This window comes from Mytilus californianus, unplaced genomic scaffold (assembly GCF_021869535.1).
Source record: "Mytilus californianus isolate M0D057914Y unplaced genomic scaffold, xbMytCali1.0.p SCAF_9, whole genome shotgun sequence".
NCBI classification, from domain to species: domain Eukaryota; kingdom Metazoa; phylum Mollusca; class Bivalvia; order Mytilida; family Mytilidae; genus Mytilus; species Mytilus californianus.
The window spans coordinates 53780648-53798060 of NW_026262745.1; the positions used below are offsets into that span (position 1 = coordinate 53780648).

At 31.6% G+C, this 17413-nt stretch overlaps 1 protein-coding gene across 1 annotated transcript; it reads left to right on the forward strand.

Annotated features, from left to right (window-relative positions):
* Positions 1 to 1767: 1767 nt before the first annotated feature.
* LOC127715952 (acid-sensing ion channel 1A-like) lies at positions 1768 to 17282 on the forward strand. The gene is made up of 8 exons (XM_052222057.1): positions 1768 to 2043; positions 3133 to 3694; positions 6525 to 6623; positions 8831 to 9011; positions 10212 to 10268; positions 11089 to 11239; positions 13579 to 13670; positions 16357 to 17282. Exons 1-8 carry the CDS (start codon positions 1769 to 1771, stop codon positions 16524 to 16526), a joined length of 1587 nt encoding a protein of 528 aa, XP_052078017.1. The 5' UTR covers position 1768; the 3' UTR covers positions 16527 to 17282.
* Positions 17283 to 17413: the final 131 nt, after the last annotated feature.

Below are 17413 nucleotides of genomic sequence, written 5' to 3' on the forward strand. Positions count from 1 at the left end.
TTTCTCACAATTTTAACAATATTAGGCTTTTTGTACCCTCTATATTGGTTTTTTGGTCTGAATCATGTTTAAGGTGTCCATGAACGAAACATGGACTTTGTAATTGCCTTATTAGTGGGTACCAATTTGGTACCGTAACTCCTCCTAAATCCGTCATTACAAATAATTGAAACTTTCCGACAATTTTAGTCATGTAATGCTTTTGTGGGCCCCTTATTTTATTTTTTCTGTCTACATCATTTGTGTGTTTCCTTTACTACAGCATTGACTTTGCAAGAGGCGGGAGTATCATTTTGAGAGATTTTCACACAATACCTCAAGTTAAGAAAAAGACATCAATCTCAAAATGAGACAAAAGGTCAATCAGTTAAAACGTTGTTTTGTATACATAATTAGAGAAAATTCAAATCTCAAATGAAGAGCTAAAAGATAAAACCAATGTACACAAACAATTTATTCATTTATTGGTTAATCGGTGGCTATCCTAACGTCCAGTGGTAGACATATATAAAATCTCACGCAACAATTAAAATGATATGCATTCAAATGTTTAGATAGATTAGAAAAATTAAACTGTATGCTGAACAGGGGTATCAAATTGTTTGACAAATCATGCACAATCATTAATGTTAATCTATTATCAATAAAATATTTTCACTCAAGTAGTGTCTAAAAGTGTCTACTGTACAGAGGCAAATATTTCAAGCATTTGTGGACACATAAACAATAAATATGATATCTTATTTCTGCAAAGTAGGTCGACCGATGACAGGCGGAACAACCAACCGGAAAATGACGGTATTCTGGATAGGAAAAGAAATTTACCACTTGCTGACTACAGAACCTATAGAGAGCTCTGGCAAGTGTTCTTGAACATGTAAAGGGCGTGAACGAGATATCGGATTTAACGTTTCTATTTCAAAAGGACGTTGCTATGTATCTATACATCCCAGCACACCAAACAGGGTTAAAAATTGACCACTACGGATCCGCTTTTTGGTAGCGCATTAATAACCACAGAAAGGTTTCGTCAAAGAAAAGGTGGAGATGGAGATTTTTCCAAGATTAACACGAAGGATTTCACTGTTGGATCTTTAACTGATCACCTTTCCGAAACTTCCGAGTTCGCACCCGTTTTTTGTGGAAATGTTTTGCGTTGTTCAATCTTAATGTAAAATCGAATCGCCATTAACATGTTCTTAAATTTAATCACCAAAACGGGAGAAATATCGTTACCCACTCGAGCTCGATATGATAAATGAATAAATACATAGTTTACCAAGTTAACGTAAACAACTCATGCTTTCAACATATTAAAAACCTTTAAATCATTTTCCCTCCAGTTCCAACATAAAAGTACAGTTACATATTGAGAGTTAATTAACAAATTATTCTTGAATATTATCAAACTAACGCCATATTGTGAACTCGGTGAATAGAAAAAACACCATAGAAAGAAGAGCATGATTCTGGTGCATATTTTTTTTATTTCTAGAATTCGCATTTGATTCCAAGAATTCTATTAATAGTTCGTGCCTTTGTCGTTGTTAAAGTAAATCATTTTTACTGAAATCATTAAAGCCTGTTAATTTTGATATATTTAAGAAAACGCCTTTACAGAACAATTATTGAAAGTAATACAGTACAAATTTAACTTATTGCTTCCATTCAAACAAAACACAGAAAATCAATCAGTAATAAACATCAGCCTATATAAAGTTGTTAGTCAATAAACTAAGCTCATATCATTTCAAGAAACTCCGCAGGTATGCCGTTCGTGAGAGTTCGACCTGCGCGTGATAAAGCATCCAAGGATTTTAGGAATATAGACAATTCAAATAAAGAAGAATTGAAAAAAGATCTTAAATGTTCACCTTCAGGAAATGAAAGCATCATTAACAAATTAAACTGTCAAGAAAAAGATATTTTAAAATCGAATACTAACTCGGTTAGTGTTGAGTCATTATGGAGAGAGTTCCGAGAAAACACAACTATGCACGGTCTGAAACATGCAAGGAGAGAAAACAAATATCAGCTAAGATGGTAAGTTGTATAAATATGATAATAGTTTAGAAAGTTATTGTTACCTACGGTTTACGTAGTTTCATAACAAGAGAGACATGCTTTTGGATGTTTACTTTCAATGTAATGTAAAACATTCATATAAACGTATTTTTAAACTAATCTCCCAAAACATTCCGAAAACTTTAATTTCTACAATTTTTTATCAAACAACTACGAATGATCTGTAACGGGATAAGTCCACTATTGTTGAAAAAAAAACCTGAAATATTTTCCATTCTTTTGTCATGGTACTGTTTATCTATTGTTTTTGACACAACAGATTCTGAATTTGTGTACAAAGTATTCTCTTATGCCTATGTTTCTTTATGATAATGACTTGGCCTTGTACATGGTCCTTCTTTTAACTAAATCACAACCAAAATTAACTGACAGACGGACATGCAAATGCCACTATTATACTTACAAAACACTACTTTTAACATTTTATAATACATGCAAAATGTTAATCAAACATAGTTTCTGATAATAGATTATACAGAACTTAATGATCAATAAAAATCCAAATGAAAGCGTTATAACCCAAAGGATTGCGTGATTTGTCAAAGGTTTGCGTCATTTGTCAAAGGTTTGCGTTATCTTGCAATTATAAAATCTGGAACGGAATCAGTTCACAATTGTCAAAAAAGAAAAAAAAAGAAATATTTCCAATCATTTTGTCTTGACACTTGACGCAGTCATAAGGAAATATAAGAATAACGTTTGTGTGTCCTTAATACGCTTACGTAGTTTTTGACTATATAAATATATATAAAGCATTAGCTTATCTGTTACATGAAAATCATTTAAATCTAACTAAGCACCTTAGCACATATTTTAGAATTGTTCATCCACTTTCTTGACAAAGAATGGATTAGAAACTAACATCATGCTTTATGTCTGTATTCTTTCGATTAAGTTACTGGAGGAGTAGAAAATAACTAGAAAATCAATTTTTACTAACAAGCATGCTAAACTTTAATTGAATTATGTCCGACTTTATATAGACTGCCTACTATAGATTTGAAATTTGCATCGAAATGTTTATCATTTTTTCATTATTTATCTCAGGGTGATATGGATAATTGCCTTGTTCGGAATGGGATCACTACTGGTCTATACGGTCTACACACTGTTCGCTTACTACAGAACAAATCCAACATTGACCAATATTAATGTTAAATTTGTCAGAGAAATGTTCTATCCAGCAGTCACTATCTGCAATATGTCTCCGTACAAACGATCTGCCGTCAATGCAAGTGCGGTAATGATGTCGCATTTACTACACAGCAGTCGTCTAGGAGTTGTTTTGCCACCTCTCGACTACACCAATCCTGCTTACGCAGCATTGAACGCTTCCTTGTCGGAAGATTGGTTAGACAATGTATCTTTTGAACTAGATGATATGTTTGTGTATTGTGTTAATGAAAGACACGTCATTGCCTGTCAAAGCATCCTTAACGCAAAAGTAACCCAATGGGGCAAGTGTTTTACCTATAATGCTAATGAAAAGTTACAAAAGGAAGGTAGAGTGAAGGGCAGCATGACTGGATCAGCGACGGCCTTAACCTTCTACATCGATGTTAAACAGGACGAGTATGTCTTCAATACCAATATGGCTGCTGGGGTCAAGGTAGTTATGTCTTCAATACCAATATAGCTGATGGGGTCAAGGTAGTTATGATGAATTTTCAAATCACTAGTCCTTTTATTTTTTTAATTGTTTGTCATCGGCAAAATGCGTAAGTAACTAAATATAAAATGTAGACTTTTTTCTCTGGTTATATTACCGTCTTTTCCTGTTAAATGGCCTTCGTCATATGAATTTGATATTTGACATTTGGTGTATGTGTTCAGTATGAGGAAATGCCACATATACTATCGAGCTCTAGGCGTCATGGATTTACATGAAATATTTTTAACTGGACATAAACCCCCAAAAACATGTGTATGCATATACTAGTAAAGAAATTTTTATCAGAAACGGTCATTTTGATCTGAACATGTACAGTTCTTTAAAGACTTGAAAATTAATTACTAAGTCGTTTTCAGCTCACAGCTTTCTATTACATTTTCAGATTCATCCACTGCGGTAGATTCAGTCCTGTTTAGACTATTAGCTTGCTATCAATAAAGATCGTTTTGAATTGACTTTCTTAGAACTAATATCCCGGTATTTTTTTTCCTTTTCTTGTACTTATGTTCCGTATATTATATTAATTTTCCGCCTTCAAATACCTTAGATCTATCTGCACAAAACGCAAAATAAATCTATATCTTTTCTCCAATCAGATTTTTTTTTTCACATTCTCAAATATTTTTTATCTTAAGGCAAGTACTATAATTGTGACAAATATTTGGAATAAATGATATCAAAAATGTTCATGAACCGGATGTGTGTACACCAATGGCCGAACAATAAACTGGAAAATAACAAGTGAAAACATTAAGCAATTACAACACAAATAGAAATACATTTGTGTTGTTGTAATTCGTTGATGAATTTAAAAAATAACAACTTCAATGAGTTGTCTTTTTAAGACGAACGTGTACATTAAAGAAATACCAAGGATTGTCCAAATATTAAGTACAATGGATTTTATAGACAATACCACTTTTTTATCAATTTTCCTGCAACTACTCAATTTCGATTTCAATTGTATCAAAAGCTGATCCGTAGTCATATGTGACATAGATATTCCATAAAGAAGTCATGATGGCTTCTGTAAAATTTCGAAGAGATGTCTTTCCAATTAAGAACCCGGGGTTAAATAGCTTTTGTCTAAGCAGCAACTCTCTATCTAAGACATCATGATAGAAAACCCGAGCTGAAGAATATAGTATGAACTGGGAGATACATACTCCCTATGCATGCGCTTCTGGAATGTTCCTACATAAAAAATGAAAATGAAAAGCTCACAATGGGAAAATTGGGACTCAATTATTTCTAGAATGGAGTCCAAATATGAAGAGGACTTCACATCTTCTGTGGTATCCTTCATTTCCAGCACATCGGTATAAATTCGATCAACGTAGTCACCAAACCCTATATCAACAGAAACTCAAATTTTAATGAAAATGACATATTTTACCGCAACCTTCTCCTAACGATGTGTTTATGTCATTTTCTATAATCTACATCCGCAAGGACTCACTATCATGCAATTAAATAGCCATTTAACTAAATTAGTAGTTTACTTAGCAGTTATTAATTCCATTGTTAAACCAAAGATAGTTTTCTATTGTTTGTTCTCATTATTATTATGTTTGCATTAAACGTTTAAAGGTAGCTGGGGAATTGTAGTTTGCAAGTTATGTAAATTTGGTGAATGTACTTTAATTTGTTGAATATATTTGCACAAAACATATATACCTTTTAATTGCATACTCACGTTTTCCTTAGTTGTATCATCAAATGTATTTTTATTGAACTATACGGTTATAATAGTTCGATGAAAATGTTTTATAAAATGTTTAAATTGTGTGCCTAATGAATTAGAAAAAAAAGAAAATGTTTGTTAATTTCAAATAAAACAGACCATCAAGTATGATATTCAAATGCAAATGTAGGAATATTCCCATTTTTGTCCTTTGCCTCCAAATGTCTAAAACATTTATCAAATAGCATTCTTCATTGATAAAAAATATTGGTAACATGTTTCAGATATATATTCTAACGATTATAAATACTTTCTAGAATTACAAGTACTAGCGATTTCAATTTACAAGGAGCCTTAATAAAACCCGAATTGAGTTTTTTTTTCAAAATTGCTGCCAATTACATTTTGCGAACTTCATAATGGTGGAATCATCTATCTGACCCAATGTTGCTTTTATAATATAATAACAACGAACGTGTCTTAGGGCTTGCTTTCCGGCTGTTCTTGAGAATGTTTACCTTTGACCTTCAAACCTTTCGCATTATATAAATGAAAATGACCCCTTTTACCTTTACAAAATAAATTATCCACTACTCCCAATGCAAGCATGTCTTATCTTCCCATTGAAAGTCATGTTAATTATGTTGATGAATGAATTGGATAATATAGTCTAGTAACCATGGTGACTTAATGTCGTTTGTACTGTTACTGCGACGAAATAAGCATGTCTCAGTTTAAACAAGATGTGTCCCTCTAATGACAGAACAATGGACAGTTTCGGTTTTCTTTTTGTTTTTTGTTTTTTTGTTTTTGTTTTTGTTTTTTTTTTGTTTTTGTTTTAAATATGAATATCATCCTTACCCAAAAGACTTGGATCAGTGAAAAAAAAGTCTTTTTAAATTATGTCAAAATATCGCTTGAGAAAATATGTTGCTTATTCAAAATTTTGTTAAAAGACTTCAAAATGTGGAAATATTCTATTCGTTTGATAATTTACAAATGATAAAAATTTCTTATTTTGAGTTTGCTCATGCATGTATATTGAGCATATTAAAACGGACTTACCTCTCCATTTTTTCTTAGATAGTCTTACATGACCCTGAAGAAGAACCAGACGTCAACAACAAAGGTTTCATCTCATCCCCAGGAATGTCAACCTATGTCTCCATGAAAATGACGAAGGTATAGTGAAAGTAATATAATTGTATATGATGTATTGCTTAAATATCGATGGTGTATTTTACTTCAACGCTAGATCTCATATGTCTCTATTTTTTTTTCTATTAGCAAACAACATTACTTAATAATAATAATAATAATTAAGAGCCATCATTGGTATACCTCTAATTCATCGAGCACATCAGGTGTACTTTCAGAATAGTGCAAACCGTAGTCGTCAATTATCGTGAATTATTTCTACCTATTTTTTTTTTTTTTTTCCATCAATGAAATTTTACGTTTATGTTTGTTATTGTTATCAAACTGTTGTGTTGTCGGTAGAAACCGAAAGTATCTGTAAAAGGAGAATTAATCACTTATTTGTGTAATATGCAGACTTAAAGAAATAGTCGACTAGGAAAAATAATACCTCAAGTCAAGTGACCTTTTTAATATTGTTGTAATCTGAATGTTGTACCTAATTTGTGAAGACCTTCAAAAGTCTTTTCAAAGTAAACATAAAAGTCAATATTCTTTTTAACTCCTTGTTATTTCCTGGTATACAATGACGATTTTTTTCTCATGAAAACAATCCACCATATTTCTAAAAAGCTAATAAAATTTTTTCTCCTATTTACAATGCTTTTTATAACATCATTTATTTGAGGTTTTTTCTCATTTCACTGAGCTAACAAATGAATTTTTTAAACACTCTCACAATTTCATTTTTGTCAACTTGTCAATTTTGCCTTCTACAACTGTCTAGAATCTATTGATGTAGAGATTTGCTGAAGTAATACATCCAACAACCAAGACATGTCTGCCCAACTGTCATTCTATTATATCTAAGAAAAGAAAATATAGTACCATACTTAAAATTTCTTTCTTGCTTATGACTTATTTCATCAAATGATACATAATTCGTTCAACTTATCGAAATTATAAACTTTGAAACAAAATATTGACTTAATTATGACCTTCATCAATTATTTAGAACTCGGTCTAGAACAATTCAACAAATAAAGTGGGAGTTAAATGAATACGGTCAAAGTATAGTTTAAAAAAAAAGAACTTGGCAAACATATTAAACAATCACCGCGATGACAATGTGAAAATAGAGTTTTCTTAAGTAAATTAATTGAATAAAACATTTAAATTGGTTTTGAGAAGCAAGAGAGTATTAATTATTGAAGATAATATGTTTTGTGAATTACATTCTTGATTAAATTCGATATGCACTCAGTTCCTTGCGATTTCTAATCTGACAACTATTCTCATAACTAACAACAATAAAAATGTTTCAATATACAATAACGATATCTGACTAACACAATTTGTATAATTCATGTTCAATATATTAATTCTAAATAAAATCTATGATAATAGCAACGCAACCGACTGGAGATTTTTTTCAAATTTGGACTCATTCAGCTGTAGACTTTTTATTACTATATTCATACATCTTTTACAACAAATATATTTGACAAAATTTTTCCATCTTCCATAAAATCAACATTGCGGGGTTTTTTGCTCGGGCTGTATTCAAACATTAAAATGTGCCCCCGTGCTTGTAGTGTTTGCCTTGTATCTAAAAGTTGTGGGATGTTTACTTGTCAAGGACCTGTCCCCCTTTCTGTCTCTGGTGGATCATACCACATCACCCTCTTTTCTATATAAAAGAACGCAAAATCCCAGATATTCTGGACGGAACGACTGTCATATCATTTTTGTTACAAAGGTCTGAAGAAACTTGACACAACTCTCATTTTAAATAGAAAACATCACATCAAAGTGAATAAACTTTACTCAAATGCAATTATTTATCAATTTCTTTTAAGTGACGTCAGAACAAAATAATTATTTGTTAAAATAATAATTTATTGATGTTTTAGTCATATCATACAGTGCAAAGAATATTTGTGCTTATGAATGCAATAGCTTTCAGGTATATTATTGTATACTATTGTGTAACCTATTGTGGCTCAAGAAAATCTCACATCTGGCAGTCCAGTTGTTTATATAATATATATTATTGTACCTCACAGTATAATTGAATAAATATACTGGCTAATAAAAGATCACTTGGTGTGAATTAATTCGGATATTTTCGTCTAAATCGGTAGGGCCGGTGAATAACCTCGACAAATTGTACCGTTCCTTGAATAACCCTATTATTCACCGCCAGTGATCTTGATCATTCCTTTTATATGATTTTTTAATTTTACTTTTAGTATAAATATTTGCCTGCACCGTATAAAGCTGGAGGCGACCAGTTCTGCATCGATACAAAATCGCCTGGTTTTGAGAACACACTGAAATATCACCAATTCTATAGTAGAACAGGATGTCAGTTAGAGTGCAGAAGAGATTTCATAGTTGATAATTGTGGTTGTAGAGCAGTAACAGATCCAGGTAAATGTTATCTTAAAACTGGTTTAACCCACAAAATATGTACATGTATAACGCGTGCGTAAGGCTATCTAGACTAGATGGCTTGTTCGTATTGCTAGTCTTTATTTGATTTATTTTTATTTGCGTAGTCGGAAGTTGGTTGTTGTCGTGGTCAGTTGATTATTGCAAAAGTTTTAAAGATTCCGGCTATCGATATTGTGTATTCCTTAATATTCTCTGCTAAATCTATTCACACAATGACTAAAACATGGCGATAAAAATATCAACATATATGTTATTGATCTCCAGAAGTTCTTGCTTGGTTCTGTGTGACTCCATGACGTAGTCATACACGCACTTTTATTCATATATAAATGTCCAAAACTGATAAATGGAAAGTATATCAAAAGTACCCACAAGGGCTCGTAGAAATAAAAATGTAAGCATATATTTTACTAAAATACAGAAATGGTACACCAAATCTTCAATAAACATGGTTGAGATTTTAATTGACTCACATTTTCATAAATTGTGTTTCGTTTATACCGCTTCAGTATAAGATAGGAGATGTTGTTTGATTGCCTATGAGACAACAATCCATTATTGACCAAAGGACGAGAATGTAAACAGCTACAAGTCTTGTACGGCTTTTAACAATGAGCCACACTAGTACCCATATCGTAAAGTATGCTATAAAAAGCCCTTATAGGATAAAACATGAAACAAAACAAAAAAGCAAAACAACAGCCTGATTTATACTACAACAATAAACGATAAACAATTGATGTAGACAGCAACCAACAATAACGCAGACAGCGACGAACAACAACCACTGCATAACATACTCATGACTTGTGACAGGCATACAAATAATGTGGTGGGGTAACTAGAGGTTACTAAAACCTATTTCAATGCCCAACTTCAACTAATGAATAAACCATGTTTTCTCAGACAACAACACCTATCAGTACACCTCTAACATATAGATGTAAAGATGACATAAGCAGTCTAAAAAAAAATGCTCTGGTGCACTGCAAAAATGTAAGTACGGGATATAACACCATAGGTGTTCATGACTGGATTAATTATATGTTTAGTTATATATCAAACTATTAAAATAAAATAAATTTAACAAACAATAAAGTATTCAAAGATCTAGCTTCAATGTGCAATTGATGAGATGGTCCTTGTTTTCAGTGACGGATTTTCTTCTTCTTGTAGGAAATGAAACTCTGTGTACACCAATCCAGGCTGCCACATGTTACTACCAGAATGAAGGTACAATATAATTTTGATAATATATATATGTTTGGCTTCTGTTTTAAACATGGAGCATTTTGCATGTGTTTTTTTTTTACATGGAGAATTTGGAGAAGTAATGTTTAAACTAGGGGCTATATTTGCAGACAGCTAAACTATGAACAGCCTTAAGACTATGTATATATATATATATATAAATTACAAAGTTAATGGTAAAAATACAAACCTATTGAAATGGTACAACCAGTTGATATAAAAGGTAAAATATCACAACGTAAACACACAAAACAGTCATTTAAAAGCATTAATGTCTTTTAGCTAAATTTTTTATTATATACATCGATAGAAGAGGCCGATTTTTATTCTCACTTTAAGTAACTATATTAGTTGATAAACATATAAAACTTGGAAAAGATATCGATTGTAAAGAAACTAACAAATGTATCTCGATTCATCCAAACATTTCAAACTGTATTTGGCTTTGTTGGTTAAATTTATGTGTGTTATGCTTATCTCTCTTTGACTAATAGAAGGGGTTTTTAAATTGGATAACATTATGAAAGTGATTTTCAACATTTTTCTGAATCGCTCCATTTTTTGTTTTCATGTTCATCGGGAGAATATCAAGTTAAATAAAAATTGTTTTAACTAGATAATTACTGATTATTTTTTCATAAAAACAACCAAAACTGTTTCGGATAATTCACAATGGTGTTATAGAATTGATTAAGTCAATGCAGAGATATCATTAATAAATCTCCTATCAGTAGATAATATTAGACATATGTTTGCGAATGTATATAAGTGATACTTAAAAGTTTTAGTATGTCTATTTCAGTTGCATTTGATTCGAACGCAGAGTTAAAGGAACAATGTAAATGTCAGATTTCATGCGAGTTCACAACCTTTGACCAGTCGATATCGACTTCAACATCCCCTGCTGATGTGTACTTTCCAACACTCAATTCTATGGGATATACAGATATAAAGTATGCCAACTGTTATGCATATATTGACTTAGGCTATTTAACTCGTCTTTGTTTTTTTCATGTATTTATTTAAATATTTATTTTTGTTATTCATTTATTTAGTTGTAGTTGTTTACTTTTTTCCTTTTGAAACTGTAATGTCTATTATTTGACCATTAAGGTGGTTCATAACACTACAGGGAGATAACTCTTTAAAAATCAGCTGAACGTTTTAATCACGTTCTATTGTTAAGGAAATATTAAGCTTCTCAATGATAAAAATTAGTGTTTGTCAAACTGCTATATATATACAATGAAATTTTTCCGATAAAGTGTGTGGTTCAAGTTTTTTGAAATTTTTATATTTTTGTCAAAGGGTCAAAATAAATATTTTGGCAAAATTTTATGAAAATTAAACGAGTCAAATTAATTTTAGTCAAGGTGTTTGGTACCACCTTAATATTTGAGTTCAGACAAATTTGCTAGTACCCAGACTTTAAAACAAAACCTGAAAGAAGTGTTGTTACTGTTTTATTGTTAAAGTCATATGATACTTCAAATTTAACAAAAAAGTTGAATATGTTTTTTATACTTAAATTTATAAGTTTACTATGAAAGACGTGTACATAGACTATCTTTTAAACGAAAATCATTTTATTCTATCAAAATCTTCAGAAATGTGTGATACTGAATATTTGTCTTCCTGTAACCTAAATTCACAGAAATCTTTTCCGTATGCAGTGACCTTAACCATAACCTCTCATTTGAAATTCGGCAAACACGCAGCGCAAGTGAGAGGAAACAACTGTAACGAAAGAAAAAGTAAACAAACGTAGAAGAAAAATAGCATGAATCGATTCTTATAGAAAAATTTCAATACACCAAATCATTTAACAAATGTTTAAACAAAGTTTAACTAACAAAAAAGGAATACATGGAACATACTAAAAACAAGTATTCATCGATTTATCATCTCACTTATTTTTCTGAAGATAATGATCGGTAAACTTCGGTACCAAAACCCGAAATATAATTAGCAGCCAATCAACAAATACAGAATTAAATTTTTTTGTCGATTATACGTTATTGATTCGTTATAATTGTAGAAAACGCGCACGGAGACTTAGTTTGGTCTATAAGCATTCATTGATAAATAATTTCCTTAACATTATAACAACCAGAACCTCTTTTCATATGACTTTGATACTTTTTTTATATTTTTTTCAGCCCATTTTGTCAATACTTTCCAAGTAATATGCCGTTTTTAATTTTCTTCCTCAAATTAGCGGGTCATCTTATTGGTAGCTACACTATCGATGCCTTAATCGTGTGTTTTAGTTTAATGTCAGATGCACGCCCGTTAAACTGCTTTAACTCCATCACAGGTTTTGCATGTACCAAGTCCGGCTGTGTGAACTCTTCGTTGTTCTTTGTTCATGGTGTATTTTTCGGCGGAGTCTGGTATTGGTGGTCAGTATGGTCTGTTGTACTGTGTGGTATCTTTAGGTGCTTCCTGTTATCACTTTTTATTTATGATAAAAGGGATTTAGCAACAAAAAAACCTTTATAAGCAAAAAAGCATGAGATACCAAGCTGATACAAAAAAATCACAAGTCAAAGAAAGGCAAACAACACCATGGAAAAAGGCAAAATGGCGAACAGACAAACTATTAACAGTCATCAAATATAACACACAGAAAACTAAAGATAAAACTAAACGTACCCCGCCAAAACACGTGGCGAAAGTCGGGCAGTTTCTGTGTCACAAGTGATACAAGTCGGGTTGTTCATTTAAAGTAAAATGCCTCTGATTATTTGCAATTACTAATGCCAAAACGCGGATATGATAATAAGATTATGGCTACGACAAGTGGAAATATTGGTAGTCGTATCCCACAACACTCAACAAAATCGTGGTAGAGCCGGTAAAACATTTCACAAATCGCCGCCCTTGTTAAAGTTATATTTTTTAATAATGAAAAACGCATACAACAGGTTTGTGATGGGTAAATGGTTGTAACGAGAGTACTGAATCGACTACGAAAACTAGCACAAAAACTAAAACTTAGGTTTTCCTAAGACTATACTGTTATAAAATGCGTTTATATGATATATTGATACAAGATCGTAGCTTACAATTTCTTATTTTTCTGTACAATGTCTGTATCGCGAAATTGACAACTTGAACTCTTTGACATTGTGTTCACTAAACTTACCATCGCCTTTGAAATGCAATGTTTCACATTACAATTTTATAAATGCCGTTCATTCTACTTTTAGATAAGGCATTTGAAGGTGGGTGCTATATTGCGTTTGTTGTGATATTTAAAGTAGTAAAGTGTAATGTTTTGTACTTGCAGGAATAACATTTTGGAAGTTAGGCTGTATTATGATTCGTTAAGTTATTTGCTCGTTGAATCTATCCCAGAATACAACACAGAAGACATTGTAGGTGAGTTCGTTTGGTAAATGGGAATTTCTTCATACCCTATAAGATCAATTATCTTTTTATTGATTTGGTACAATTTCTAAGGAACATTTTGAATATCCAAGTCCACTCAATGAGGTCCGCTCCTTTTGTTTTTCCATCAGTTTTCATTTGATACCTTGATTCATCTTTTCTTAATCAATTTACGATATTTGATCATCTTTAAACTACTGTTGCCGTAATCAACCAGCAATTTTTAAAAAAATTTTCTTCATTTGATGAAATTTTGTATTGAAATTTATGTGGATGCAGTATGCAGGGAAAATCAAATAAAATAGAGGCAGACAATACCAAACGGACAATTAGAATTAAAAGTTGAAGAAATCCGACAAACCATGGCAAAAAACTAAACCGACGAAGGAGATAAATTAAAGTGTCCAGAAGGGTAAGCAGATCCTGCTATACATGTGGTACCAGTTGTCTTGCTCATGGCAAGTACAAATTTAGTTAAAAAAAAAGTATCGTTCTGTGATGTCACAATCCATGAAAAGAGTTGTGAGTTCGTCTCATATATATAAATAAAGGCAACAGTAGTAAACCGCTGTTCGAAATTCATAAATCGATTGAGAAAAAAACAAATCCGGGTTTCAAACTGAAACTGAGGGAAACACATCAAATATAAGAGGAGAACTACGACACAACAGAAAAACAACATTAAAATGTAATACACACAGAAACGAACTATAATATAACAATGGCCATTTTCCTGACTTGGTACAGGACTTTTTAAGAAAAAATGGTGGGTTGAACCTGGTTTTGTGGCTAGCCAAACCTCGCACTTTTATGGCAATGTTAAATATAACACTAAAATGACACCATTACATGACAGGAATGCAGTACAAATAAATGCAAGAACATGCGGGACAGAGAATTACGCAAATAAACAATACAATAAACAATACAATAAGATGTCTAAACGACCTTTACACATTTCAAGAGTACCGAAGTTGTTATCCCCTTTGAGATAGAATACTGAGTGAGAAATAGTTAAATTTTGTTTGACGTTACATTTATCTCTATGCCATACGGGAATAACAATAATTAAGCGCTTATCTTGATGCAAAAGCCATAGGATATACTAATTATACCAAATTAAAATAAGCACTAAAATTTATACATATGAAAAACCAGTTTGATTATGAATACCCGTGGCTGTAGGATGTTAGTTTTTTTTTCAAAAATGTTACGCGTAAAGTTTCCCAGTATTTATCCTTGATCTATTTGTATATCTACAATAAACCGTTGTTTACATCATATGAAAATGCACAATGAAGTCAAAGCTTGTTAAAAAAAAGGCTTAAATAGTAAGTTGTTTTTTTCTCTTTCCCTCTCAATGTTTGTGTTATTCTGTTCATTATAAATAATACTTTTTAAAGTTTTCAGAGTGGATTAATTCGTCACATTAACAAACTATCTGTCAAATTATTGAAATAGTGTAAATTGATTACAATGTTATATAGTGCGTATATGGATCCTCATCATAACGATAACAAATTACATTACCTGTAAATAAAATAAATATCGAATTTTACAGATTTCATTAAACAAAATAGATTTTGGACTAATATGTTTAATTAATATTGGGGTTTTAATTACTTTATAAGATCAAACGGATAAAATAAATTGAGATAAAATAAGTTGTCTACAATTGTCTCGAAAATCGGATTACTCTGATTGTCTTTGCTTATATTAAAAAAAGTATCAGCTAAAAAGCTAATGGAAAAGTTTAACAACCTCAATGGTTTTACTTGCCTGCTGTCAGCACCAGTTTTACACACATTGTCATAGGTAACTTATTTGTAAAAATAATCTCATTAAAGGTGTTTGTATTACATGTCAGGCTCTTAATCGCTTTTAATTTAAAAAAAAATAAATAAGTTCAACGATCTGCTATCAATAACAAATGACATAAGAGATATAAGAGAAAAGAACCACTGACGAGGTAACGGATATGAGACAAGTATATTAACAATTCGCAGAGTTGCACTTGGGTCCCAAGCATTTACCTTTTCACTCAATCAGTAAATCCCAAAGGGCTTTAAAATTAATACAATTGAAAATAAGTACATGGATAGCACTTTGGTCTATCAATACAGTTTTACTTAACAAAACACAAGTTCAGACAAAATTAATATATAGAATATCAATCACAAAATTAAAGCAGTTACTGAAGGCAAGCTCAAATTATTTCACCTGCTAAGGTCATGCTGTCTTAAGTTTTTAAGTCTATGAATGTACTTCGGATATTCAGATATGACCAAACAGAGTACAGTTAATATTGGGATGAAATTCGAAACAGAACACAAAAACAAAGTTTAAAGTTTAAAACAAATAATATCAATACGTCAAATACAGTCTAATATTATTTACATACACCTCTCTCCAAAGTTTCGAAGGTCAATACACTCTATACAAATAACTGTAGATTAAGGAAAAAGAATTGCACTAAAAAGCCGGGTACCAGGTGACAAAGGGGATACACAATTCTACTTCACTTGAAACACTCGTTGTGTTTCTTATAAAAAATAAAAATGGAACGACAAGTCTAATTTCGAAATATTAAAAAATGTGTGAATAAAATCTATTTATCATATAAACTATGTATGTTGTATCGAAACCCTGTTTTAAATACTAAAACATATTTTTTCAGGTATTCTTGGAGGACAGATGGGAATATTTTTAGGAGCCAGTCTGCTGACATTATCAGAACTCATTGAATTTGTTATTTTGTCTGTAGCTATGGTTATGAAAAAGTGTTACCGTTGTGCATTTAGAAAAAAGAATGAACAAAACGACCAGGATTTGTCACAATATTACTAGATTAAGTGTATAAAATGTCTGAAATCATAGAAAAAATATGATGGTGAAAAAGCTTTGCTTAAACTCATAAGTTACATTAAATCTCCTTTGATGCATTGACAGAGACTGTGTTTCTATACATCAGAATAATTTCATGGTGTTCCGTTTAGTTGTGAAAAAAACACGAATGTTAAAGAGCAAATCACTTTACCAGCTCCAGTTCCATTTGACTGCATTTATCGAGTACCTCTTCATATTTTTAGCACTATACCACACCCGCGACATCGCGGGTCCGTGACTGAATTGAGTTATCTAATCATGTATAAGCCTTATTTTTAATCTGGATTGTTAGTATTGGTATTGTCATATGATAAAGTCATGTTGATTATAAGAGGCACGGTTTTCTCCGCTTTCATGCAAAATCTTTCTGTTTGAACCCGTAGACCTGAAACTTATTAATTATTTATAGTATTTATGATTTGAAAAAAAGGGCCTGGAGGGGTGTAATTTGTAATCAACATCATTGTCCTATATTAGTTATATATAAAGTTGAATTCTTTAATCCGCCGTTTTTACGTCATTCAGGCTAACAAATTGGAAACTGTACCTACGCCTTTATTTCAAGTCTGGATTTTTAGTATTTGTATTGTTTATAAAGCAAAACTGATTACAAAACTACAAACGGAAACAATGTGACAATGATTGAATTGAGTAGTGTCAACCCTGTATAATAACGAAGTTTAGGTGTGTTTATGACCCGTGTATATAGCAAATGGTGGTGCGCCTGACAGATGCGGAACGTACAGATTAGGCAATAGGTAACAGGTAACAGGTGACATATATACTATTGGTATCGGTATCGGATTCGACCCGGAACTTGTTTATCATTGATAATATCAATTATGTGG